At 40.4% G+C, this 27528-nt stretch overlaps 2 protein-coding genes and 1 long non-coding RNA gene across 9 annotated transcripts in view; 2 read left to right on the top strand and 1 right to left on the bottom strand.

Moving 5' to 3' along the window:
* SOAT1 (sterol O-acyltransferase 1) overlaps positions 1-6912 on the top strand; it is a 75018-nt gene extending 68106 nt beyond the window's left edge. For all 3 annotated transcript variants that reach the window (XM_047704439.1, XM_047704438.1, XM_047704440.1), the window contains 4 exons: positions 1450-1548; positions 3409-3544; positions 4350-4495; positions 5842-6912. In XM_047704439.1, the coding sequence (XP_047560395.1) occupies positions 1450-1548; positions 3409-3544; positions 4350-4495; positions 5842-5898 (438 nt within the window). In that variant the 3' untranslated portion in view covers positions 5899-6912. The remainder of the gene's footprint in view (positions 1-1449; positions 1549-3408; positions 3545-4349; positions 4496-5841) is intronic.
* A 2571-nt stretch (positions 6913-9483) lies between these two features.
* On the bottom strand, positions 9484-10018 carry LOC125085751 (uncharacterized). The gene is made up of 2 exons (XR_007123002.1): positions 9874-10018; positions 9484-9667 (listed from the first exon to the last, which is right to left on the bottom strand). It is a non-coding gene; the product is annotated as an uncharacterized LOC125085751 (long non-coding RNA).
* Positions 10019-13523: 3505 nt separating this feature from the next.
* Positions 13524-27528, top strand: part of AXDND1 (axonemal dynein light chain domain containing 1) — a 104251-nt gene continuing 90246 nt past the window's right edge. For 2 of the 5 annotated variants that reach the window (XM_047704436.1, XM_047704433.1), the window contains exons 1-6: positions 13525-13701; positions 14254-14446; positions 16958-17130; positions 18420-18523; positions 26181-26301; positions 27040-27125. In XM_047704436.1, coding sequence (XP_047560392.1) covers positions 14353-14446; positions 16958-17130; positions 18420-18523; positions 26181-26301; positions 27040-27125 — 578 coding nt within the window. In that variant the 5' untranslated portion in view covers positions 13525-13701; positions 14254-14352. The other 3 variants (XM_047704435.1, XM_047704437.1, XM_047704434.1) reach the window with 3 other exon arrangements.

Raw genomic sequence — 27528 nt, 5'->3', positions numbered from 1 at the left:
TTTAGCATAAACATTGTGAAGTTCTTTTTCCATAAGTTTTACCAATATTAATTCTGAGATTCTGATGTTGATCTGATCTGCTTAGCACAGACTCACAGCCTTATCTTCTACCTCTAATATCTGTTCTCTTGAAAAAGCATATGGTTTCTGTTGGATCCTGTATCAGTGGGAAGGTGTGTGTTCAGAGGGCATCACGAGACTTCTCAGATCATTCTTTTGGAATTGACTGTCTGATGCTGTAGGAGTGATCTTAGCAAATTATTTAAGACTGTTGAATAGTTCATAAAGGAAATAATTTTTCCCTCCTTTATTTTGAAAGACATTAATTATATTTAAATAGTATTCTCACACAGTTGGAATTAAGCTCTAGATGAGCCAGGGTATTCATAGTGTTCTGTAATGCTGCGTAAAGCCCTCTAGGGTTCTGTTTGTTTATGGTGGTTCTGGTAACACCCAGAGCCTTGCACTCCTTTCTCCAAGAAATGGGGGTGTGGGTTGCAGCATCTGTCTGATTCCATGGGTCTGATATTAAGATAAGGAGGGATATGTTACAGGTAACCATTGTCTCACTCCTTGTACAATGTAAATTTTGTCATTTATGGTACCAGCGGGGCAGTTCTTAGAATTCTCTCCCTGTGTTTTAGCAATGTAAGGGGATATACTGATCATTATTTAGGTGAACCTTAGATTTATTTATTTATTTATTTATTTATTTAAAAAGATTTTTTTTATTATTTTTATTTATTTGTCAGAGAGAGAGGGAGAGAGAGCAAGCACAGGCAGACAGAATGGCAGGCAGAGGCAGAGGGAGAAGCAGGCTCCCCGATGAGCAAGGAGCCCGATATGGGACTCGATCCCAGGACGCTGGGATCATGACCTGAGCCGAAGGCAGCTGCTTAACCAACTGAGCCACCCAGGCGTCCCTAGATTTATTTTTATTTGTATTTTTTTTGTCAGAGAGAGAGAGAGGGAGGAAGCAAGCACAGGCAGACAGAGTGGCAGGCAGAGGCAGAGGGAGAAGCAGGCTCCCTGCCGAGCAAGGAGCCCGATGTGGGACTCGATCCCAGGATGCTGGGATCATGACCTGAGCCGAAGGCAGCTGCTTAACCAACTGAGCCACCCAGGCATCCCTGAACTTTAGATTCAATGATTCTCTATGTTCTGTATCTTCGATCATAACTTTTTTGATAATGGGACAAAGTAAAGTTGGGGACTTCATCATATATGAACTAATATTCATATATTGAGCACTAATAACCAAAATGCCTTTTAAGATTTTTCTGACATCAGTGTATAGACTAACGGATTGTCATAACACATTCTGGATATTATTTTGTGTGTGTAAGTTCTTTAGGAATATTCAGGGGGTTTTGCTTTGGTTGTGTGTGTGTGTGTGTGTGTGTGTGTGTGTGTTTGTGTAGTTCTAAACCTTTGTTTTTTTTTCCTCAGGATTGGTGGAACTCCACATCATATGCTAACTATTACAGGACCTGGAATGTTGTGGTTCATGACTGGTTGTATTACTATGCCTACAAGGACTTTCTCTGGGTTAGTGGCAAGATACATTTGATGTGAAAGAAATAGAGATCCTTTTCCAGAAAGTTTGTTGTGTTTTTTTTTTTAAATTTATTTATTTGATAGAGATCACAAGTAGGCAGAGAAAGGGGGAGGAAGCAGGCTCCCTGCTGAGCAGAGAGCCCGAGGTGGGGCTTGATCCCAGGACCCTGGGATCATGACCTGAGCCGAAGGCAGAGGTTTTAACCCACTGAGCCACTCAGGCGCCCCTCCAGAAAGTATTATTCTGCAGCTAGAAGTGGTCTTCATTTCTCTGTGGGCCATTTATGTCTAAGACAGCTGACGCTTTGGACAGTACTGCTTAGAGACCAGTATGAACAGTGATGAGATCTAATACCACAGTTGTGCTCTGGGTTTATTTTACACAATTATGAAGTAGGAACGCATGGAGGCATCTAGAAAAGGTGAAATGATCCGTCGGTAATGGATCATTTCTTATGAATCCCATTGCTAGTAAATAATCTCCGTCTAGCTTTTTTGGGTTTTTTTTTTTTTTTTTTTGTTTCTCTGCTAAAGTAGGGAAACACTTAGTTTGGATTTATATCTCTCCATTGGTGGTGATACGTGTCTTTGAGATATTCTTTAGAATGGAATCCTATGTAGACTAATGACTGTCATGATTGATGATCCCTGGTATCTCTGGATTGCAGGTTTTGGTTATTAAGTCACTATTTGGCTAAGTGATTGCATGACATAGTGCAAACAGTGCTGTAGTCAAGCGTTCTTTCATTCATAAATGTGGTGTCACTTAAAGGTCTGTAGTGCAGATGGAGAGGATGTGTGCCTTTTCCACCATACCGTAGTGTTACTCTAAAGGTTGAGATTTGATGTGTCCATTTATATATGAAAACTATGTTCTGTCTACTGTAATGATTTACAAATACAGGTTACAGGTAGATTTTTAAAAATATGCCCAATTTTTCCAACATGAATGGTTTTGACAGTGCCTCATTTTAGTAAAATAAGGATTTTAAGCGTAGATTTTTTTGGTAATTATTTACTACATTTGTTTTTGTTTTTTTTTAAGATTTTATTTATTTATTTGACAGAGAGAGATCACAAGTAAGCAGAGAGTCAGGCAGAGAGAGAGGGGGAAGCAGGCTCCCTGCTGAGCGGAGAGCCCGATGTGGGGCTCGATCCCAGGACCCTGGGATCATGACCCGAGCAGAAAGCAGGGACTTTAACCCACTGAGCCACCCAGGCGCCCCTGTTTACTACATTTGGATTAACCCAAGGAGTAGATTGGAAAAATCAAATATAAACATAATAAAATAGGTGCCTTTAGCATGTGATAATTATAAGTCTTATATACAGTTGACTCTTGAACAACAAGTGGGGTAGGGGTGCTGACCCTCCCATGCAGGGGGAAAATCTGCATGTAATTTTTTGAGTCCCCCAAAACTTACTACTAATCACCTACTATTGACTGGAAACCTTACTGATAAGATAAACAGTTGGTTAACATGCATTTGTATGTTCTGTGTATTATATACTATATATTTAGAATAAAGCTAGGGAAAAGAAAATGTTCATAAGAATATGATAAGGAGAAATACATTTACTGTACTGTGCTGTATTTTTTAAATAATTTTTTATTTTTTATTAACATAAAATGTATTATTAGCCCCAGGGGTACAGGTCTGTGAATCGCCAGGTTTACATACTTCACAGCACTCACCATAGCACATACCTTCCCCGGTTGTACTGTGCTGTATTAATTGAATAAGTGGCCCCATGCAGTTCAAACCTGTGTTGTTCAAGGGTCGGCTGTGTCTACTTTGGGCTTAATTACTTTTTAAAAAATTGCTTTTTCATATTCTCCTTTTACCCTAGTTTTTCACCAAGAGGTTCAAGTCGGCTGCCATGTTAGCTGTCTTTGCTGTGTCTGCTGTAGTGCACGAATATGCCCTGGCTATTTGCTTGAACTTTTTCTATCCGGTGCTTTTCGTGCTCTTCATGTTCTTTGGAAGTAAGTATCTGGGCCTGCTGAGAGTACTGAGGGTCGCGCTAAAAGAAATGTAGACAATGACGTCTAAGGCACGGTGGACAACTAGATCATAGAAATAGCATTTCAAGGCAGTGTTTATCAAACAGTCACAGCATTGACTTTGAGTAATTAACCACGCTCTGGTGCACGGCGCTCATCCTATGAAGAAGAGAAGTGAACTTAAGTAGCCTCTTGAAGACTAATGATAACACTGATTTGGGAGGTCATGAAGACTATAAACAAGTTCCACACTCTGTTAGTGTTCACCCCAGAAAAACATGGATCCTTGTTTGGGTGCATGGAGGGAACAACAAGTTCAAATATGAATGATTCCATGAAATATATTTTCACCTGCTCTGAATATTCTCTGATTTCTTGTTAATCACTGATTAATAAATTTCAACACTTAAAGCTTCATTTTTAAAAATTTTAAAATTATTTTTAAAGATTTTATTTATTTATTTGACAGAGATCATAAGTAGGCAGAGAGGCAGGCGGGTGGGGGGAAGCAAGCTCCCTGCTGAGCAGAGAGCCCCATGTGGTGCTCGATCCCAGGACCCTGGGACCATGACCCGAGCCAAAGGCAGAGGCTTTAACCCACTGAGCCACCCAGGCGCCGTGAAGCTTCATTTTTACTTACAGTACCAGTAGTCAGAATAAAACCTGTATACCCATAGTTGATGCTCATTGTGATAACAACATGATTACAGCACATGTCTTAGGCCCCTTGTTTCCTGATAGATGATGTTGTGATAACTATATATATTTTTTATCATTCTAACTTTAGTGGCTTTCAACTTCATTGTCAACGACAGTCGGAAAAGGCCAATTTGGAATGTTATGATGTGGACTTCCCTTTTCGCGGGCCATGGCGTCATCCTGTGCCTTTATTCCCAAGAGTGGTATGCACGTCAGCACTGTCCTCTCAAAAATGTGAGTCTTCGGTTAGGCTGGAGTGGAAAAGTAACGTTTTTGTCCCCTGATTGTGAGGCTTCGTAGGCAGTATTAAGAAGAAGAGTAGTGGAAATCATGCTGAATTAATGCTAAGGGGAGGTAAATAAGGAGGAAAAGGATTAGGTTATTATCTGATCTTACTGTACTGGCTTTGAAATTTTTTTCTCTTTGGTTTTCTTTACATTGAATGTTCCTAGTTCTTGGTTCTCTCTCTCTCTTTTTTCTTTTTTTTTTTTCTTTTTCACTGTGTTCTGTTTTGTTTTGTTTTTGTTTTGTTTTAAAGGGGCTTCTGATTTCCTTCCTGTGTCCTGAAAATGTAGGTGTTCTGCAGGGTCTTCTCAGTGGCATGTATATGCCCCCTCTGCCACCACCTACACATACATGTATTTCTTCCCTCTTCCTTCCTAGAGTAATAAACTCTTTGTGAAAATGTCCAGCTATACTCCTATGTCTAAGATCCCATTTCCCTTGACCTTTGTTGTTGTGGTTGTTTGTAATTATGTAAGAGTCTCATTTTTAAATCTTCCACTTCTAGTTGCATACGGATAACTCCCAAATATTTAGGGGGCACCTTCTTGGTATTTCTGACTATTTCTCACAGGTACCTGTAACTGAAGACCCCTATAGGCAAATTAATGTTTCTTTCCCAAAGCTTCTCCTGCTGTTTATCCTGTTTTTCTTATGCTGCCCTAATGCGTCCTCCTTTCCTCTTTATCCCCTTTGCGCATCTGAACTAGCTGCTTTGGGCTGTCTTTGGTAATGGTGCTCTCTGCACACCGAGTCCACCTGTCAGATTTTCTCAAAATCCACTTTGGATTCAGCATCTTCCAGCTTTTTCAAATTCTTGCTCCTGTCTTTTCCTGTTGGTGAACGTTCATAATGCTTCATGTGTTCTCATTTAGATAATTTAGTAATTCTAAACCTTGTATTATAGTAATTTGTGTATATATTTTATCATCCTTACCCTACCACAGTTTAGATGTTAGGCCACAGACCGTAGGTCTGTGCTAAAATAAAATGCAAGATCCAGAAGAGAGGTAGTGCCTGTTTGGAATTTGGTCGGAAGTCCATGTAATTGTATAGAATTTACTGGACTTCAAAAGCTTTCTGTAAAACTTCTAAAGCACTATAATCTGTGTTACAGATAAAAATAATGAACATCTTTTAAATTAGCAATCTGCTTATGGCTTAAAGGTTACTGAAATGACGGGAGGCGTTGTAGAGGTACGCAGTGTATAAAATTAACGCACCCCTGTCTACCCTGACACCTTGTGCACACATGTGTGCAAATAAACTACTCTTTCATTCTTCTTTCCCCATTGAAGCCCACATTTTTGGATTATATCCGGCCACGTTCCTGGACTTGTCGTTACGTGTTTTAGAAGCTTGGACTTTGTTTCATTCCTTGACACTGAAGATGGGTATTCTGCCTGATTTCGGGCCAGCATCTGTTTCCAGTCGTTACTGAAGTTATCTGTGGTATTTGGATCACTCCGCGCTTTACAGATGGTTTGCTCCGTTCCTAGGTCAGCTGAGATGTTGCGAGTTTACTGGAATCTTGTGCACTTAAAGCAGTACTTTTTTTTTTTTTTTTAAACCTTTTTGGGAGAAGGAGAAGGGAGACTTACAGCTGACAACAGTGACCAATTTTTGCTGGGTTTTGTTTTTGACTCCCATCTAAACATCATGACTAAACTCCCATGTGTCCTTGGCCACTGACTTCGCCAAAACACTTAACGAGGAAATAATTTAAATATTTTGGTCTTTGAAATTTTTTTCAGGCACACTGTTGGAATATATGCTAATTAACTATGTACCTAGGGAAGAAAACAAAATAATGAGGAACATTTTGCTATTTCTAGTAGAGTGAAAATCTCTAGTTTCCGAAGATAATCTCGTTATGCCTCCTATTTGTTTTTTGTTATTTTTTTTTTTAAAGTTTGTTCTACTCAGTTTTTACCTTGTTTTCTCTATGAAGTGTAGGTCATGATTTCTGTGAAGCAAAATTACACCTTTCACCTTGAATTCTTGAGTTTATATCTGAAATCATACATATTGAGGGAACAGAAAGAAGTAGGAAGGGAAGAAGAGAGAAGTGGCACGGGACAAAGAAAAGACATTTCCTTTTACATCTTCCAAAGTAATTTTTAAAAAAGACTTGCTGAGTCAATCAAATGTTTAAATTATTTTATCGTGGAACTTAATGTGGAAGATAACTTTTTTTTGTTGTAAATGCTTTAAGGTAATAACTTTTGGGAAGTTATTTAGAAGTACTCTTTGGTATACTTATGGTTTAATAAATACTGACTTGAAATAGTTGGCAGACTAGTAAGTCTGTAACATATAAGTATTAATCACATTCCATTAATATTAAAGTGATTTTTAAAGATCCAGAAGCTGGCTTCTGCAGTGCTTAATTATTACACTTTTAATGGTAGTATGTATACTTTAGCTGAAACAAATTAATATGTTATCATTTTCAAGAAAATGTACTCTATTATGTGATGTTTCCATGTTATAAGATGCTTATTGCTAATACAGTGTGGTGTGCAGGAATTATTTTGTCTGTATGGGGTGTGATTATGTTTGTCAAGACCGAGCATTGAATGGGATCAGAGACGGAGTTGAATCTTCTACTCAAACAAGTAAGACTTAAGAATTACCCAAAAGGTGATTTTTATTTGGAGTAGCCAACCTGAGAGGCTATGTTGGTATTCTAATAGCCCTACTTCTATCCAGAAAGTTGTGGGACATCTTTCTAGAATTGTTTTAAAGTCAGTTTGAGTGTCATAAGGAGAATGGAGTTTCTTAGTCACAACTTAATTTGTACCACAAGTACCCAGCCTCATTACCCATTTTTCTTCAGTACCTTTGATGCAGATGACTTTGGGCAATTTTCAAACACCAAACCCAGCTTTAACAGATAGGCTTCTGGCTGTGACAGGAGGTTTTCACACATTCCCAGCAGTAACTGTCTATACAGTGGTGGTGTAATTGTGATGGAGCCATAACCTTCAAACGAGACTGCTTTATACTACATCTTGTAATTGCTGGTGTTTTTTTTAAAAGTTAAAATGAGTCAGTCACTTGAAAATTTTTTTTAAAAGATTTTATTTATTTGACAGAAATCACAAGTAGGCAGAGAGGCAGGCAGAGAGAGAAGGGGAAGCAGGCTCCCTGCTGAGCAGAGAGCCTGATGTGGGGCTCGATCCCAGGACCCTGGGATCATGACCTGAGTCAAAGGCAGAGGCTTAACCCACTGAGCCACCCAAGCGCCCTCAGTCACTTGAATTTATGACTACATTTTAAATATATTGAGGGCGTTAAGAAAACCAGATTGGTCTAAGATTTGTTCATGAGTGAGTCATCGCCTAAAGGGAGAGAATGAAACCCTTAGATCTGTGTTTCTGTTAAGTGCTGTAAATGTTGGACTCTCATTGCTCATTGATTTTTGTTGCTCTCTATCAATTCTGAATATTGTATTTGTTGGATTGATTGAGGCTGGTGGGTTTTTTGTTGATTTGCTTTTTTTTTTTAGCATGATTTCATCTTCCCTTTACTAGTATTTTTTCCTCCCTGCCCAAGACCTTGAAGTGACAACAAAGAATACTTAAAACTAAGGGTTCTTTAGAACCCTTAGACCTTAAGACTGCCATAAGAAATTTTCACAAATGCGTAAAGGAAGAGCTACTTTCTGTGACAGAAACTAGTTTGATAGCCATGGACTGCTAGCTGCTCATAGCAAAAGTCATTTTATTTAAACCACTATCTACACTCCTAAATAATTAAAACTTCTGGTGTGTTTTAGGAAGATTTATTGACTTTTCCTCTTTTGCTTATAGGATGATACCTTTTTTGTTTTGAAAAGGAAAGCTTTTAAAACTTCTGTCCTATAAGAAGTATTAATGATAGTAGCCATTATTGTGGGTGTTTCCTCCAAGGCAACAACTATATCTCAGACTTCGTTTTAAAATCCGTTAGATGCTTTCATTCTTAGTCCTAGATAGTGAAGGAAAATGGAGTTGTTTTTGGTGGATTAACCTCCTACAATTGCCTAATAAGTGAAGTTGCTTGCTTTATGATAGAATTTAATTAGAAAATTCAGGCTGCTTTTAACCTTTCAGTAACTACTTTTTGATTTTGGAAGCATGAGGAGGGGGGGAAATGCCTTTTCCTTTTAGTTGTAGGGTAAGAGAGGGTGACATTGGCAGCTTAAGAGGGTACAGTGTGTAAATAGTCTATAATTGGGAGCACAGATTGTTGCACAAGTCATTGATTTTGTGTAGGCGGTTTTCATTGAATTTTAAAATTATACTTGGTCTGAAGAATGGAATCCTGAAGTCTTTATAGAAAGCCTAATAGAACATTATGTATCTAAAAAGGTTTGTCATGTGGGCTATGTACCTAAAAAGATGTAATTTATGAATTGCTGAAGTCTTTTATGCAAAAAGATGTTTGTTTTATGTGGTCATGAGTAATTTTGAGTAAAGCTCATTATTTTGTAAGGGAAAAATAATGACGGTAAACTAATAACAATTGTAGTAACCAGGTGGCCTGATGGAGTGTGTTTTAGTTATGAAACTTAAAAAAAAATTGTTATACTTAAGCCCATCATGCAAAACAGAGAGAATAGAGCTGCTTCTGGTTGAGATTGGGATGCAGGGCTGGAGTCCTGTTGTTCGGGACACCCATTTTCTCCTACCCCCAGATACCAGTCAGAAAACCAATGGCGCAGTGCAAAAGGCATGCACCGATGTTTGAGATAGCCTCCTTACTAAGCAGTGTGGCAGTAGGCACAGCTGCCTTGTTTATCAGAGCCACAGTTTCCCTCATCTGTAAAATGGGAGCAGTAACTACCTCATAGGGTTGTTGGAAAACACTAGCCCTGGCCAAAAGTGGGCCTCATTATCTTCTGACCTTCCATAAATTCTAAACCTGAATCCTTGTTAACTTGTTGGAATCTTGCAAAAATGTGAATGTTTCAAATGCTGCACACTCCTGAGAGTATGTGCTTTTAAATAGACTCGATGATGTGAATTCCCGTCATTACCTTGACTGATAGAAGCACTCCTGTAACGGAACTGACAAGAATTTAACAAGATTTCTTAAAGGCACTCATGTTTCCACCTCCAAAATTACTTTCATATTTACCTGCTTAGTATTTTTTTTTAAAGATTTTATTTATTTATTTGACAGATCACAAGTAGGCTGAGGGGCAGGTGGGGGGCCGGGGAAGCAGGCTTTCTGCTCAGCAGGGATGCCGAGGCAGATACGGGGCGCCCCGATCCAGGACCCCGAGATCATGACCTGAGCCGAAAGCAGCGGCTTAATCCACTGAGCCACCCAGGCGCCCCTACCTGCTTAGTATTTTAAAAAGGAAAAGCATATCTGCTTTTACCTAGGTATTTAAGTGTTAGAAATAGTGTGTATACTTTATAGTTAAATTTTAGAAATTATGGAGAGGAAGGAAACCAATAAGGCCTTAACTTTTGCCGGTGTAAAGAAAGCTTCTAGTCTTGAAAGGCAAAATTCTTAATGGAAGATAGTTCACACTTTTGTTAATAATGTGTAATGGACTTGCTTGCTAACCTTGTGCAAAATTTTATGTGTCTTACATAGTTTTTATGAACAGTTTATATGTGTGTGCGTAAATACTACAGAGACCGCTCTGTCTTGGACACTTTTACATATCTTATCTCTAGGCTTTATGTTTATGGCTCAGAAATTGAGGAAACTGGAACATAAATGTTCTGAGGAATAAAATGAGTATTACTAGTAAAGCTTATATAAGCATTTGAGTAGTTTCTAACATCACTAAAGTTTCTATCAGGTAATAGAATTTTGGAACCCAGTTTATAAAGGAGGTGAAACACAATCTCAACTCTGGTCGAAAGAGGGGAGAATGGAGTCCTTCTTGCTTGGTCTGCCTGTGCTCTTTCTCACCCTGAATTTAATGCCCTGCTTGAACATCAATAATGATAAAAAACTGGAAAGCTATAGCCTATGTAATCTACGAAGTCCTTTTAATCAAGTTCCTACTTTGTTTTTCTGTAAAGCATAAAGACTTTTTAATAGTTAATTTGGATCTGAGAAAAAGGGTTAATCTCAGAAGTGATATAGTTCTAAAGAAACAACTAAGACTGCCTTATTCTTTTTTTTTCCCCAAATGTTTTCTTCCTTATTTTTACTAGCACTGCCAAGGGAGTGCTGATGATCACATCTCCTTGCTGTGGGGTCCGTTTGTTTCAGCGAGGGGGCGGGTGTGCTCCCTCGTGGTTCCGAGACTTGAGGCAGTTTGTGCATGCAGTCGCGTAGGGATACAGTTTGGATTCCCGTGTGCAGATGTGCCAATTCTTGAGTGAGAAGAGCGCTGCAGCTCCAGCCACGGCTCTGCCATTTGGGCCCATGCGGCAGCTTCCTTCGTCTACACTCGTCCAGCTTGTGCTTTGAAATCTGTCGTGTTCTGAGCACAGCAGAGGTCATGGACATCTGTGGTGGTTTTAAAGGTTTTCCTATAATTAAAGATGTCTTTTCTGATTCAGTCCTGTTGCTGTTTTCCAGAATTTCTATACAGGAACCACCCCCTTCTCCCCAACACCCTGCCCTGTGTGTCTAATCACTGGTACTGTCACTTTGTTCAGTATGCACTGTCTTAAAATCTACATACATAAAATGGCAAGATATTGGATATGTAAAGAATGTGGCCAATAAAAATATTTGGGAAAAACTTAGTTCTGTTGTTTTTAAAAGTAATCAAGTTCATTCAATATTTACATATGTCATAATTACAGATGTTTTTCAGTTTTAAAAGATTGTGACAGCGTGCATACACAAGCGGGGTGTGAGGGGCCGAGGGAGAAGCAGACTCCTCGCCAAAGTAAGGAGCCTGATGTGGGGCTCGAGCCCAGGACCCTGGGATCATGACCTGAGCCAAAGGCAGACACTCCACCATCTGACCCACTCAGGCGCCTTTATTGTAATATTCTTAAGTTCTCACCTGTTTTTGTGCATTTACTTCATATACTTCTACAACTTTAATGCACATCTTTGCTCAGGAAACAGTATGTATAATCACACCATTGCATAGGATGGAAAATGAGAAGTAGCCTTTGATGTCTTTTTCTTAATACCAAAGATCTAATCACTTAACCAAATTCAATAGATTTTATTTTCTATGTGTCCTTGAATCTGTTCACTTGTCTTTATCTCTTCTATCCATCCCCTACTTAGATATCTTTTTTTAAAACTAGGTTAAGAATATGAAAGATTAGTTACCTTGGTCTTCCAGTACCCAAAGGCTTGATAAACTTTAAGAGGAGCTCTCAAAATTTTAGAATCTCTGAATTCAGTTAGTCTTCTGGTTATGGTTGTAAACTAGACTGTAGAGTCACACCACCAGTGAGGAAGGCAGAAGGCAAGCTGGAGGGAAGTTTCCTTCTACTGGCTTGTGCATTGCCTTTGCCCTTCACCTGTTTGATCACTGCCAGTCCTTAGAGGGAACTAGGTATGTGCTATATGAGTGTTGTGTGTCCTCTTTGATTTTTTGGAAAATCTAGAGAAAAATGATGATGGGATGGGATAGGGCTAAAGGCTAAAATGCTCAGCCAGCCAAGGTGTTTGACTAAGAATTACAATGGGCCACAGAAATTGTGTACTTTTTTTTAAGATTTTTAAAAAAATTTATTTGACAGAGATCACAAGTAGGCAGAGAGACAGGCAGAGAGACTGGGGAAGCAGGCTGCCTGCTGAGCAGAGAGCCGGATGCAGGGCTCAATCCCAGGACCCTGAGATCATGACCAGAGCGGAAGGCAGAGGTTTAACCCACTGAGCCACCTAGGTACCCCTGTGTGTGTGTATTTTTTAAAAAAGATTTATTTATTTTAGAGACCCGGGATGGGGGAGGGGAGGGACAGAGGGAGAGAATCTTCAAGCAGGAGCCCCCCTCCCCACCATTGCAGAGCTCACTGGGGGCTCTATGCCACCACCCATGAGATCATGGCCCAAGCCAAAACCAAGAGCTAGATGCTTAACTGATTTTCAACACTGATTTTCAACTGATTTTCAACTATTTTTCATTGCTATTATCCTGAAAACCAGAAACCAGAGACCAAATCCATCAGCACAGGAGAACTGTCCAGTTGATTTTCGAAACACCACATAGTTTGGGCCAGGCACCATGCTTGGTACTAGGGAATAGGAAAGTTGGATAAGATAGTTATCTTCCCTTCTAAAATTTATTTGACAGACTGGAATCATCTAGACACTGGGATTCCACCCGCACTCTTTGGCATTAAGGCTCCTTTTTAAATTTTTTATTTTTTTTAAGGCACTGAGTGGTATTAGGGAATTTGTTCATAATATTGCTAGGATTCTAAAAAGGTGTATTTTATTTATTAGAGAGAGAGTAAATCAGCAGGAGCAGGGGGAAGAGGGAGAAGCAGACTATCCCTGAGCAGGGATCCCGATGTGGGGCTAGATCCCAGGACCCTGAGATCACAACCTCAGCCCAAGGCAGATGCTTAACCCACTGAGCGCCCCAAGACTCCCTATTAATAGAAAATGACCCCCGGTGACGGTAAGGGGCAGGACTTCAGCTCCTCCATGCTAGTGTGTTTATGCCATTCTTTCCTGAGAACAGCTTTTTGGGAAGCCCCAACTATTTTATTGGGGTTGGCTCCTCCTAAAGCGCAATCATCTTCCCTGCCTCCACCCAAAAGCAGCCTCGACCTACGAATGCCTTCAGGGTGCTGGGTGGGGTGGGGATGGGGGCGGGGTGGTGGGGGTAGTGCGTAGGTGCCCAAGGAAGCCTTCACCAAGAGGTCAAGGGCAGGGGCAGCATCCGCAAGGAAGCCTCAACAGATGGGAAAACAGAGCTTTTGGTTAAGTTCACTTTGAATTTGGCTTTTTTTTTTTTGGTAAAAATAGGAAAAACAAAAAAGTGGGAGAGAGCGATGGGCAAACAAATCTCTTACAGCCTGCTAGCTCCAATCTGGTGGCTGGCGCCTTCCGCCGGGAGCCGCGAAGGTCGTCCGCGGGCTAGGAGGGAGAGCGACCCCGGCCCCACTGGCGCCTGCGCACTGGCGACGACCTGGGGCGCAAGCGCCGGCATCTACACTCTTGCGCATTCCGTGAGAACCGCCCGATTAAGTATGTTTGTTTTCTATGGCTGCTGAACCTATCCTGTGGTGAGAAACACCGCATCCCGGGTGTTGGGACTCTTCGCTATCCCCCTCCTCCGCCGGCACTCCGAAGACAGCCCCCCGTGAGGGCGGCCAAAGCTCGGGGTCCTGGGTTTCTATGGCGACACGCAGGCGCTCCGGGAAAGGGCGAGGCGCGATGTCTGGCGGGAAACACAACTTGCCGGTAGCGGTTGTCTCTGTTTCCCATCACTTCTGGTGAGCGACGCGGCACGGACTCTGCCCTACCCCGAGTCCTTGCAGCTGGTGTGCCCCGGGGCGCTGCGTGGAGCGGGGGTGGGAGGCCGCGGACCCCAGCTCCCCGCCTGGAGCCAGGGCGCCCTCCGGGTGGGGCCAGCGGCCGGTGGGTGGCCGGAGCGTGTCCTTCCGAGCCTGGGCCCGGACCCCGACCCAGCCGCAGGCTTCTCAGCCGCGTCAGGTGACCTGAGAGAATGCGGAAGGCTCCCCAAAGAAGGAAAACCCACGCCAGAGGAATTATAAACTCTGATCCTAACAGAAGCACTAAATGGGTCTCTCTCGTTTTCTTCCTTTTGCCTGCAGGACTGTCAAATCCCAGTATGCCGCTGATTTATTTCTAAGTCCGCTTTCTGGAGCGGTATTTCAAATGACCAAAGAGAGTGGTAGGAAGCCTTGACTATTATGTCTCTTCCGAAAACGTCCTCCAAATTGCTAACCTCCATGTTAACACCTGAGGGCAAAAAATTCAAAGTCTCTGCATCCAAGGAGGAGACAGGTAAATTTCTTCAAGGATCCCGCAGACACAAGTAACCAGGGCCGTGGACGGAACTCACAGTCCCTTCCCGGTTCGGCTGAATCTTGAGATTTCGGGATACCTTAATTGGTTTTGTCTTTCTAATACACTTGTTTCAACAAAATCAAAAGCCATTCCTTTTATAGTACTTTTGAGTCAGAGCCTCAGTACGCCACCTAAAGACTACTTTTTTTTTTAGATTTTTTTAAAATGTTATTTTTTTTAAAGATTTTATTTATTTATTTGACAGAGATCAGAAGTAGGCAGAGAGGCAGGCAGAGAGAGGAGAAGCAGGCTTCCTGCTGAGCAGAGAGCCCGATGCGGGGTTCCATCTCAGGACCCTGAGACCATGATTTGAGCTGAAGGCAGAGGCTTAACCCACTGAGCCGCCTAGGCGCCCATGTACTTTTTTTTTAATATGATGAGTTTTATATTGTTTTAAAGCTTCTTTTTAAAGGTTTATTTATTTTAGAGAGAGAGAAAAAGTGGGGGGAGCGGCAGAAGGAAAGGGGGAATACACAAGTATAGTCCCCAGCCAAGTGCAGAGTGCAACAGCAGGGCTGGATCTCACCACCCTGAGATCATGACCTGAGCCGGAATCAGGGGCCATATGCTCAGTGGACTGAACCACCCAGGCGCCCCTAGTTTTATATTCACCCTATTTTTAATTCCAGTAGTTGCATGAAACTTTTTTTTTTCTTTGTACCTGGGCTCTGACTTTAAGAAACCAGTTTGTATGAGGTTTTAATAATTATTTTAAATGACAGTGATTCCTTAAGATTTTCATTCATATAGAGATAAGTGCAGATCTGCTCTAGAATAAGAATCAGCTAGACTCATCCCTACTCCCATTATGCCAAAACTCCCTTTAAGGGGAGACTGTGCTAAAGCCCCACCCAGCTTTTTTTTTTTTTTTTTCCCTTCCTATTTCTTGTGATATTCTACCTTCATTTCAAACATTCAAGAGATAAAGAGATTTGGTAATGGGAACTTTAGAACTTCTGCTGGTGAACAGGGAAGGCATGCTACCTCCTTATAGAAATTAATGATGAGGGAGCAGAAGGCAAGCTGGGGCAAAGTTAAGCTGACACCGGAAACCCTCCCAGCACGTACCTGCTCCTGGGTGGGATGTGTGTGACACTCTTCAGATACTGCTGGCTGCCCTAAAGCCAAGGGAAGGGAAAAACAAAATGGTTAACTAACAGAGATCATAGTCCCGCCAGACAGGAGTCTCCATCATTTTACCAGTGTCTTAGTGATTTACAAGGAAAAAGCATTTGTATCAATAGTGTAACTTTCAGAGACCCATAATTCAATTTTCTGGAGTCCTAACATCACCCTCTTTCATGAGTGACGTGGGAAACAGAGGCAGAAGGAAATGTAAACAAAGTTAAGTTTCTTTACCACCTGCTACTTATTGACAGAAAGTTGTAATAGAGTATAGCATTCCTCCAAAAACCTCCCCAAACCGACTTAATGTTAATGCCTTACTAGAAGAAAAACACTATAACTCAGCATTAGCCAGGCCTCCAGTATCCTATAAATCTTTAGCGTATCAAAATCCTTTGGACACCTCCCTTTTTCCTTACCTCCTCCAAGTCCCAAGTATATCATCAGCCATTCCTCGAAACCCCAGTGCAGCCGCTCTTTCTGCCCATGGGTCCTGTCCCCCTGCTTTAGTACAATCACCTTTACTGCACCAAAGACCTCTCAAGAATTCTTAATTGGCTGTCAGCTCTGGACCTTATCAACATTCCAAAAATATGTCATTAACATAAGACATACTTTGTGGGGGCACAGATTAGTGGAGAGTGATATAAGCAACAACAACCCACTCTCCTTGACTTCACGGGAGGCCTTTTCCTGTTTGTCCCCATTCCCTATCTTTACAACAACTCTGCCCTCCTCAGGCTGAACAGAGCACTCTCCGTACGGTTCTTCCTCTGCTGCTCGCTCGGATTATTCCACTCTCTTCATTTCCAACAATCCTCATTCTGCTTTTACTCTTAAACCTGACTCAGATCCCTTCCACTGTAGAAATGCCCCAATTAAATCAGTTCTTCTCACCTTTGAATTTACATAGAAATAATTACTAAATCATTTGACAGTTTTGAGGAGAGGTTTCTTTCGTCCTTTTCACGTCAAAGGGGAAATAGGCATTCCCGTCATGTTAAGGCTGTTCCACTTAATTGAGCAGGTGATGTGAATTTAATTCTCAATTTTGAATTTGGAATAATGGAGGTTCATCTCTGTGCCTCGGTTTTTGAAACTGTGATGTTAGTGTGAGGAAGGAAGGCAATATGAGGGTTTTTTTTTTGTTTTTTTGTTTTGTTTTTGACTAGATGATGTTCAGTATTTAAAATGTTATTACTAATCTTGGCAACCAGAAGCAGTGTTTGCTTTGTTAGAAACGTACAGGTGGTATTGATGAGGCAGCCTGGGAATCTCCAACTAACTATTGCACCAAGTTTTTCTTTCCTGTTACTTTCTTAGGACTTCCTGAACTAAAGGAAAAAAAAAATATGGTGGATCGTTCAAAACCCCTTCCTACATCCCTTCAGAATGAGTTCATCCCTGAGGAAGTTCTTCTTTCTCTGACCTATGCCGCCAATGCTGGTCCTTGTCCTGAAAACTTACTGCCCCCTAAGAAAACTAAAACCCCAAAAGTGAGTATATACCTATACAAAGTACATGGGAACCCATCTCTTTGGTATCCAGTTCATTAGGTATTTACTGAGCATGTTCTTTGTTAAAAATCAAAATTCAACTGAGTAAATTAGGGGAGCTAATTGGCTTTATTCAACAATTCATGAATCAGACTGCATCCCATATAGGAAGTAGAAAGGAGTTCTGAGAAGTTGTACAAAATAGAGGTTTTTTGTTTTTGGGGTTTTTTTTTTGGGTTTTTTGGCAGAAAAGGGCCGGGACGAGGATGTCATAAACAAAAGAAAGGATTATTTTGGGCAAGGTCATCTTCTGGGGAAGGGTGGGAGCCTATCAGACTGATTACCTCCTTTGTGCTGATCAGGAACTTCCAGCTGATTGGCTTAAAATGCCACTCCTGGGAGATGCTAGAACTGCAATTCCAGTTGCTTTGCTGATGTGAGGCTTAGCACAAATGCCTTCAATTTGGGCTTGGTTCTTTTTTAATGTTTTATATATATATATGTATGTACGTATATACATGCATATATATACATGTATATACGTACATACACATATATATATGTTTTTAAGATTTTATTTGTCAGAGAGAGAATGCACAAGCACAAGCAGAGGGAGTGGCAGGCAGAGGGAGAAGCAGACTCCCCAGCTGAGCAGTGAGCCAGATGTGGGGCTTGATCCCAGGACTCTGGGATCATGACCTGAGCCGAAGGCAGAGGCTTAACCAACTGAGCTACCCAGATGTCCAGTGTTATATGTTCCTTTTTTTTTTTTTTTAAAGATTTTATTTGTTTGTTTGACAGAGAGAGAGAGAGATCACAAGTAGGCAGAGAAGCAGGCAGAGAGAGAGGAGGAAGCAAGCTCCCTGCTGAGCAGAGAGCCCAATGCGGACCTCGATCCCAGGACCCTGAGACCATGACCTGAGCTGAAGGCAGAGGCTTAACCCACTGAGCCACCCAGGCGCCCAAGTGTTATATATTCCTGATTGTCTTTCAACATACTTTAAAATTAACTTCCTAGAATGAAAACTAAAATCATTTGCGCTAGTGTTTCCAAGGAAATGCTATTTAAAATGTGATTTACCTAAGTGATCATTATTACTACTCTCAGTCTTGATATTTTTCTTTCACTTTTGAATTGTCCCAGTTTCTGTTTTTCTGCATAGTATTGATTAAGCATTCTGCTTTCTCTTTTTTTCCATGGACTCTCCAAATGCCTTTCCAAAGGATTAACAGATTTCATTTGACTAGAGCTCCCTCTGCTGTGTATTCATGTATTTGCTTTTTCTTAGGGCACTCTTCTGCGTCAGACTGACCAGGTCTGGTATCACCCTATTCGAAGAAATAAGTTCAAATACCTGATTGATCATCCTGTTTCCCTAACTGGTGCCGGAAGGTAAAGAAGGCAGATGGTAGGGAGGATGCTGATGAATAGAGTTGTTTTCTCATTTCTTGGGGAGGGGCACAGTTGGAAAATTATAGAATCAAAGATTTTATTTATTTTAATATATTTTTTAAGATTTTATCTATTTATTTGAGAGAGAGAGAAAATGAGGGAGAGAGAGAGCATGAGAAGGGGAGAAGCAGACTCCCTGCCGAGCAGGGAGCCGGATGCTGGACTCAGTCCCGGGACTCCAGACCTGAGCCGAAGGCAGTCACTTAACCAACTGTGCCACCCAGGTGCCCAGAATCAAAGATTTTAAATTTGAAGTTTACAGTATCTTTGTTGATCAGAATACAATCTGAAGAAGACACAAGACCATTCTTCTATGTGTAGGATTATTAACTCTACTGGCTTTTGGTTTGTTTAGATTTGCTTTTTTGCATGCCTTTGTGTCCTTGTCCACTTGCTCCTCTGTCCCTTGTTGTACCCTAGTAAAAGGGACAAGATCGGAGAGGCAGAGTGCCTTAGAGTGCCTCTTTTCATCTGCACGTTTAAGAAGAGTGAGATAACATAGCTTCATGAAAACCTTGAAAAGCAAGTGCTTACTCCTTGGTTTTCTTCTTCATCTTTAGATCAAATCAGCAAATAACTATTTGTTGTTTTTACGTCATCCCTAAAAATATTCTGACTGTCCCGGGTTTCCCTGTGAAGCTTGTGACCAGCTCATTTTCTATGTGTAGTCTGTTTATCACTTGCACGCCCCTCATGAGATATTGTTTCATCTGAAAGCAGTAATATGTAATATTATCACACATTAATGACACATTAATTTGGAATAATAAACATTAACACACGCGTAGGTTATTTAATTTTTCTGAGTTCCATTTTTTTCATCTGTAAAAAGGGAATAATAGACTTAGTCCATTTTGTGGACCTTCCAGGGATATTGTAAAGCACATATTTTAAAGGAGATAATGGACAGTGCTATGTATGTATGTATGTATGTTTGTATGTAAGCTCTACACCCAACATGGGTCTCAAACTCATGACCCTGGGATCAAGAGGCATGCGCTCCACTGACTGACCAGCCAGATGCCTCTATACAGTGCCATTTAAATATAAGTTATTATGGGGCACCTGAGTGGCTCAGTGGCAGCTAAAGCCTCTGCCTTTGGCTCAGGTCATGATCCCAGGGTCCTAGGATCAAACCCCGCATCAGACTCTCTGCTCAGCAGGGATCCTGCTTCCCCCTCTCTCTGTCTGCCTCTCTGCCTACTTGTGATCTCTGTCTGTCAAATAAATAAATAAAATCTTTTTAAAAAGTAAATAAATATGTTATTATTACTAAGCTATGTCTCAGTGCTAGAAAAAGTGGCAGGAAATTGGGCTATTAATTTTTGTGTCCTGGGGCTTAAGTGCCAAAGTATCTGTATTTTATTTTATACATTTAAATCATGGTTATAATTATCACTAGTTATGATTAATAGTTATGAGATGTTTGAAGTACTTTGAAAAAAATAAGCTATATCTGAATACAGCAGTAACCCAGTATTAAAGTTTTAATGTCAAATGACTTCTGACTTAGAATTTTGAAACTGTGATCTGTATTGTGGTAAACAGGGTAATGGCCTCCCTACAAATTGTTCTCACTATACCTCAGAACTCGAATATAGAATGTATGCCTTACGTAGCCAAGGAGACTTTGTGGATGTGATTAAATTAAGGAACACAAGATGGTGAGATTAACCTGGATTCTTGGGATGGGCCCAACCTAATAGCCTGAGTGTTTAAAGTGGAAAAAGAAGGAAGTTGAATAGGTCAGAGATGGAGGAAGACATGGTGGAAGTGTGAGAGAGAAGGAATTCAGCCTACTATTACTGGCTTTGAAGATGGAGGACGGGAGGACACAAGCTAATTACTTCTCTTGGCTTCTAGAAGCTGGGTATGGCCCTCAGCTGATAACCATCAAGGAAACAGGGATCTCAGTCCTAGAACCGCAAGGAATTGAGTTCCTTTAACAACTCCAGTGGGCATGGAAATGGATCTTCCCCTAGAGCATTCCAGAATGGAATACAGCCCTGCCAACACCTTGATTTTAGCCTGTGAGTCCTGTGTTGGACTTCTGACCTACAGAACTATAACATAATAATTTGTGTTTTCTAAGCTGCTAAATTTGTGATAATTTTTATGACACCAGTAGAAAATTAATACACATGTATAACTATTTATAACAAGAGGTAACTTGTCTGGCAACCTTAAATATTTAGAGCACAGCAGTAAAATATAAAACAACCCAGCAATAGCCTCTGAGTAATACTTTTCGACAGCTTTATCAGTCAGAATTCAGTGCAGAAAATAAAAACTATTTTAAGCGGTAAATCAAGTGTTTACAAAATTCTTGGAAGGGCTAGAGAAGCAGGTATGTAGCAATACTTTTGGGAATAACTCTCAGAACAGGGTGGAATTAACCTACTATCCTGTTACCTCCAAGGCTGTCACTAGAGTTCAGGAGTTTGCCCACTTAAATAGACATTTGTCCAAAGAAGGTAAAAATGGGCGATATGCAGATAAGATGCTCAACATCATTAGCCATAAGCAAATGGAAATCAAACGTGAAAAGATACTATTTCTCACCTACTAGGATGACCAAAGTCAACAAGCAGACAATAACAAGCATTTGTGGGGATATCGACATCGGAAGTGTCATACGTTGCTGGTGGGAATGTAAAACGGAGCGGCCTCATCAGAGAATAGTTCCACAGTTCCTCAAAAATTTAAACATAGGCTTACCATATGCCCCAGCACTTCCAAACCTAGGTTTATACCCAAGAGAATAGACAATATGACTGCACAAAAACTTAGAATGAATATTCATGGAAACATTATTCATGCATCCCAAAAGTGGAAACAAACCAACTGTGCATCAGTTGATGAAAAAATAAACAAAATGGCATATACAGTGGAATATTCTTCAGTCATAGAAAGGAATGAAGAAGTACAGATACTTGCTACAACACTGATGAACCTTGAAAACATGCTAAGTGAGAGAAGCCAGTCATAACAGGGCACATGTGTGTTTCTATTTATGTGAAGTGTCAGGATAGGGAAATCCATAGAGACAAAAAGTAGACTGGGGGTGGGACTGGCGAGAAGAGTGGAGAATTACTGCTGATGGGTAAGGGTTTTTTTGGGAGGGGTGATAAAAATAATCTGGAATTAGATGCTGGTGATGGTCACACAACTTTGTGAATATATTGAAACTTGTAAATTGTGAATATAGTAAAAACTTGTAATATACTAAAAACTTATAAACTGTACTCTTTAAAAAGATGAATTTTATGGTATGTGAATGATATTGCAATTAAAAAAATCCCTTAACTGTGATCCAAGGATCTGGAAGCTGAAATCAAGAAGCTGTCCCTGTGGTTACTGCACTGCCCCTATGGACTGGGGTAGCTGGACAGTGGATTCTGGAATGTTTCAGGAAAACCACTTTTTCATGATGATATTGGTAGAATCAGCCAAAGACATGGCAAGAAAGCGACTCCCATTTTACTTCTACCTCTGAAATCTTGCAAAAGTGCATCTACTTGCAGAAGTTAGTTCATACCCAGGACCCTAGCTTCAAGGGTGTCTGGGAAATGCTTTCCAACCATTGAACTCAAAGAAGGACCCAACACACACTAGGGCCTGCCATATTCCAGTACTGACTTAGGTGTCAGAAACAACCAGACTGTCCTCAGGACACTTCTAACTTCATGAGTCATTACTTGAATTGTCAAGAAAAGATTATATTGTGTTACATACACTCTGCTTAAGGAAGCCGTCAAGTTTTAAATACATTTTAGAAAGACTGTTTTTTTTTTTAAAGCATATCTCAGCTATTTAGAAAATCGATCTCTCTGAAATACCTCTTTCCTTGACATCAGATAAAAAACATGCATATGTATAAACATAACCAGTGATTATTTGAAGAAAAATTTGAAGTATGAACTCAGTGTAACAAACTGGGGGATCCAGTTTTTGTGTTATGGCTAGGAATCAAAGTTTGTTTTTTATTTTTGTTTTTGTAAATAAAAATAGATTTTCCAGGGGCTCCTGGATGGCTCAGTGGGTTAAGCCTCTGCTTTCGGCTCACATCATAATCTCAGGGTCTTGGGATCAAGCCCCACAATCTGGCTCCCTGCTTGGTGGGGAGCCGGCTCCCCCTGTCTCTCTGCCTGCCTCTCTGCCTACTGTGATCTCTGTCTGTCAAATAAATAAATAAAATCTTAAAAAAAAAAAAAAGATTTTCCAGAGGAGTAGAGACAAGTGATTTACCACAAGAATTTTATCAGAAATAAAACAGATTAAAAAAAAAAGATTTTATTTAATTAGTTGACAGAGACAGAGAGATCACAAGTAGGCAGAGAGGCAGGCAGAGAAAAAAGGGAGAAGAGAAAGCAAGCTCCTACCAGGTAGAGAGCCCAATGCGGGGCTTGTTCCCAGGACCCTAAGATCAGGACCTGAGCCGAAGGCAGAGGCTTAACCCACTGAGCTACTCAAGTGCCCTAAAACAGATTTTTTTTTTAAAGATTTTATTTATTCATTCGACAGAGATCACAAGTAGGCAGAGAGGCAGGCAGAGAGAGAGAGAGGAGGAAGCAGGCTCCCCACCAAGGAGAGAGCCCGATGCGGGGCTCGATCCCAGGACCCTGGGATCATGACTTGAGCTGAAGGCAGAGGCTTTAACCCTCTGAGCCACCCAGGCGCCCCAAACAGATTATTTTTAAATGAGATTTACATACCAACACAAAACCAAAAGTTCCCTCTAAAAATAAAGATAAGAAAATAAAAATCAAGTAAGATAACTGATTATTTTTATTTTTAAAAAGATTATTTATTTATTTGACACAGAGAGAGAGATCACAAGTAGGCAAAGAGGCAGGCAGAGAGGGAAGCCGGCTCTCTACTGAGCAGAGAGCCTGATGTGGGAGTTGATCCTAGAAACCTGAGACCATGACCTGAGCCAAAGACAGAGGCTTAACCCACTGAGCCACCCAGGCGCCCCAATAATTTTTGTTATAGAAATATAAGAGGGGCGCCTGGGTGGCTTAGTGGGTTAAAGCCTCTGCCTTCGGCTCAGGTCATGATCTCAGGGTCCTGGGATCGAGCCCTGCATCGGGCTCTCTGCTCAGCGGGGAGCCTGCTTCCCCCCTCTCTCTGCCTGCCTCTCTGCCTCCTTGTGATCTCTCTCTCTCTGTCAAATAAATAAATAAAATCTTAAAAAAAAAAAGAAATATAAGAGGGCCCTAGAATTATTTTTTGAGAAAATTTGACAGTTACCAAACCAACATTTCCTTTACAAAGATGTGTATGTGTGTATATGTATATGTATGAACCATTCATTATTTTTATATAACAAAGTTGTATTGGCCAATCTCTAGTAGGAGTTATTGGTGTGATAGTGACTAATGTCCCATAACTCTGAGAGCAAGTTTTTAAAAACATAACTTTATTAAAAAAAAAACTTTATTGAGATAGTTTTGACAAAAACAAATTGTGTATATTTAAAGTGTACAACTTAGTGTTTTCGTAAATGTATACATTGTAAAAAGAGCACCACAATCAAGCTAAATGACTTATCTGTCACCTCTATATAGTTACCATTTGTGTGGATTCGTGTTTGCGTGTGTGTGATAAGAAGATAAATTTAAGATCTGTTCTCTTAGCAGATTTCAAATATACAACACAGTATTGCTAACTATCATCATTGTGCTATACATTAGATCTCCAGAACTCATTCATCTTGCATAACTGAAACTTTGTACTTTTTGACCAACATCTCCTCATTTCCCCTTTTCTCCCCGTCCCCTCATCTGACATAAATGAAATCATACAGTATTTTTCTTTGTCTGGCTTATTTCACTTGGCATAATGTTCTCCAGCTTCATCCATGCTGTCACGAACGGCAGGATTTCCTTTTTAAAGGCTGAATAACATTCTGTTCTCTCTATATATGCACATTTTCTTTATCCAGTCATTCATTAGTGGACATTTAGGTTGTTTCTATGTCTGGGTTCTTGTGAATAATGCGACAATGGACAAAGGAGTGCAGATATTTTGTCAAGATCCGGATTCATGGGGTGCGTAGGTGGTTCAGTTGTTAAGTGTTTGCCTTTGGCTCAGGTCATGATCCCAGAGTGCTGGGATCAACACCCACGTCAGGCTCCCCACTCAGCAGGAAGCCTGCTTCTCTTTCTCCCTCTGCCTGCCACTCCCTCTGCTTGTGCTCTCTCTCTCTGTCAAATAAATAAATAAAATCTTTTAAAAAATCCAGATTAATTTCCTTTGGATATAAACCCAGAAGTGGGTTTGCTGGGTCATATGGTAGTTCTATTTTTTTTTTTTTTTTTTTTGAGGAAGCTCCATTCTATTTATCATAATGGCTATACCAGTTACAATTGGGGGAGGGGCAGAAACGTGAAAATCATATGCAGTAAGTGGTGTGATTATAACTGCTATAGGAAGGTGAATCTGGCAGAAGTGTGTAGAGTATACTAGAGAGAATTGAGAATCCACATAACAAGTAGGTATAGCTTGGACTAGTGATTTGACATTGGCAACAACAGGGTCTGCTAGAATGCTATGAGGGTGACTATAAAAGTAATAAATGTTAGTGGTGGATGGGAATTTAGGGCAGTGGTTGGGAAGAAGTCAATTATGTATGCTGAGCTTTTAATCGATAGAGTGGTGGTACTTCCTGACAGAATTAATGAGGATAGGAGGGTGGAGAGTTAGAATGGAGGGAGGCTTATTCAGAGGTATGTAGAGGTAACAAATGTGATCAGGTGAGATTTGATGGCATTGCTCAGAGAGAAAGTGTAGGGTCAGGAGACAGAGAGGTGAGGCTGTAATGTTGCAGAGCATTTCCATTTAGTAGACAGGAAGTCACAGAGGAGTTCAAGAAGGAGAGGTTGAGGCAAAAGAATCAGGAGTCCAGTAACACAGAGGATAGAGGAAAGGAGAGTGGTTTTAGAAAGAAAGATGGTCAACCCTGGGAAATATTAAAGGGAAATGGTGGAAGAAAGGAACTGATGACTTAGCAGTAGAAGTCATCAGCTTTCTAGAGTGGTTTCAGAAGAGAGGGATGGAAATTAGATTGCAAGGAAATTTCAAGAAATCAGATTTCAAGAAATCTGATTAACGTCTAATTAAGACAGTGAGAGATCTGATAGATCCTGATAACATGACAGCCATGCATGGTCAAGGAAGGACTTTTAGAAGGAGAACAGATTTGAGTTACAGATCAAAGTGACTATTCCAAGGGAGGGGGAAGCAAACAGAGAGTAGATTGGTGGAACGAGATCCCAAACGAGATGTGGATAAGGATGAAATCAAGGGCGTCAGTGGAGGAAATAACCCTGGGGAAGAGAATACATCTTAACCTGAGGTTGATGGAGGGGAAGGGATTTGTGATGTGAAGGAGAATGATGAGGTGGAGAAGAGGGAGAATTGGGGGGGGGGGTGGCTCGTGTCTAATGCCTCTGCTCTTAGTGAAGCATGAAGTAAGGAGACTGGTTTTGTGCCCCGTTTTACCCACTAGAAGGATGTGTGTGGATCTTACCCACTCTTATCCAGTAGCCAAACAGAAAATTTATTTTGTAAATATATTTTTCTTATTTTTTAGGGATATTTCTTTCCTGTATGATGTTAAATATGTTAAAGGTGAGGCCAGGGAGAGTTCGCTTTGTCCCCCACGCTTGGAACGATCATTACAGTCACATGATGGTGTCATTGTGCCTCATAAGGTAAATAAAGTATTTGACAAATAATTTCCTCTCCTAATTTTTAAGTAATTTCCTTAAAAATATAAAGCAATGTTGTAACTACAACCTGTATTACTTGTCAGTTTTCGTAGCACTTTCTGATTATTTCTAGGAAAGAGTGTTTAGTGGGAAAGGATCTATGATACCTCTTTTTAAGCCATTTTCCAACAACAGTTACCACTTTAATCTAGAAAATACAGTATAGGAGATTAGATTTTTTTTTTTTTTTAGGTTTACAGTTCAAAGTTGTAGAATTCTTAGTTTTGGCATGTTGCTAAGGTAAATTTAAAATTCCTATTGAAGGGGTGCGGGGTGGGAGGTTGGGGGCACCAGGTGGTGGGTATTGTAGAGGGCACGGATTGCATGGAGCACTGGGTGTGGTGCAAAAATAATGAATACTGTTATGCTGAAAAAAATAAAAAAATAAAATAAAATTCCTATTGAATTTTAAAGAGTCAATGGATTAACTGAATATGTGGGACATGTGTGAATAACACTAAACCCAAGATTGTTCTTTAATTCATGGTTATTTTTAAAATGTGTGCTGAATGTTTTTTTTTTTATTATATCCTATGGTCCATATTACTAATGCTATTAGTTCTATAATCAAAACCTCTTAATAAATAGCATCCCTGTGGGGGTAGGAATGTTGATTTATGCAATTCAACTTTTTTTCATTTACTAATTTTTCATTCTTGTCCTTCTTTCTTTCTTTTTAAGACAAAGAAACTAACAGATACTTTGGTTCCTGAAGAATTTCATATTGTGTCAAATACAGGAGTTTCAGGTTTGGAGTGTTATGATGAGTGAGTACTGTAATATATTCCAGGTAATATGTACATTACAATAAGGAAATATTTGGCCTTCCATCCTAAATTTAAGAAAGGTGTCAAAATGAAAATGTTTTATTGAAAAGAGTTCGGGATTTTAGTGATCAAATTGTTCTCTATCTTTTCCTACTATTTAATTTTCAATTATAAGAGTGTATCTTTGTTCTGAATGGTCACCTACGCCTCCTTAGGAATGGTTTTGGCCAAGGAGACAAAGGAAAGTAGCCTTCTGAGCTGATGTCTCATAAGGCACACTCTAGGGCTTGTGAAGGCTCCGGCCTTCACACTAGTCATCTCCAGTTTTCTTTGTTTTCTGCTTAGGGGATTAAAAATAGGATCTTGCTTGTATGTTCTGAAACAACGTTTGAATGTTTCATAG

This window comes from Lutra lutra, chromosome 15 (genome assembly GCF_902655055.1).
Source record: "Lutra lutra chromosome 15, mLutLut1.2, whole genome shotgun sequence".
NCBI lineage: Eukaryota > Metazoa > Chordata > Mammalia > Carnivora > Mustelidae > Lutra > Lutra lutra.
The sequence above is the reverse complement of the archived record's forward strand: the minus strand, read 5'-3'. Positions and strand labels throughout refer to the sequence as shown.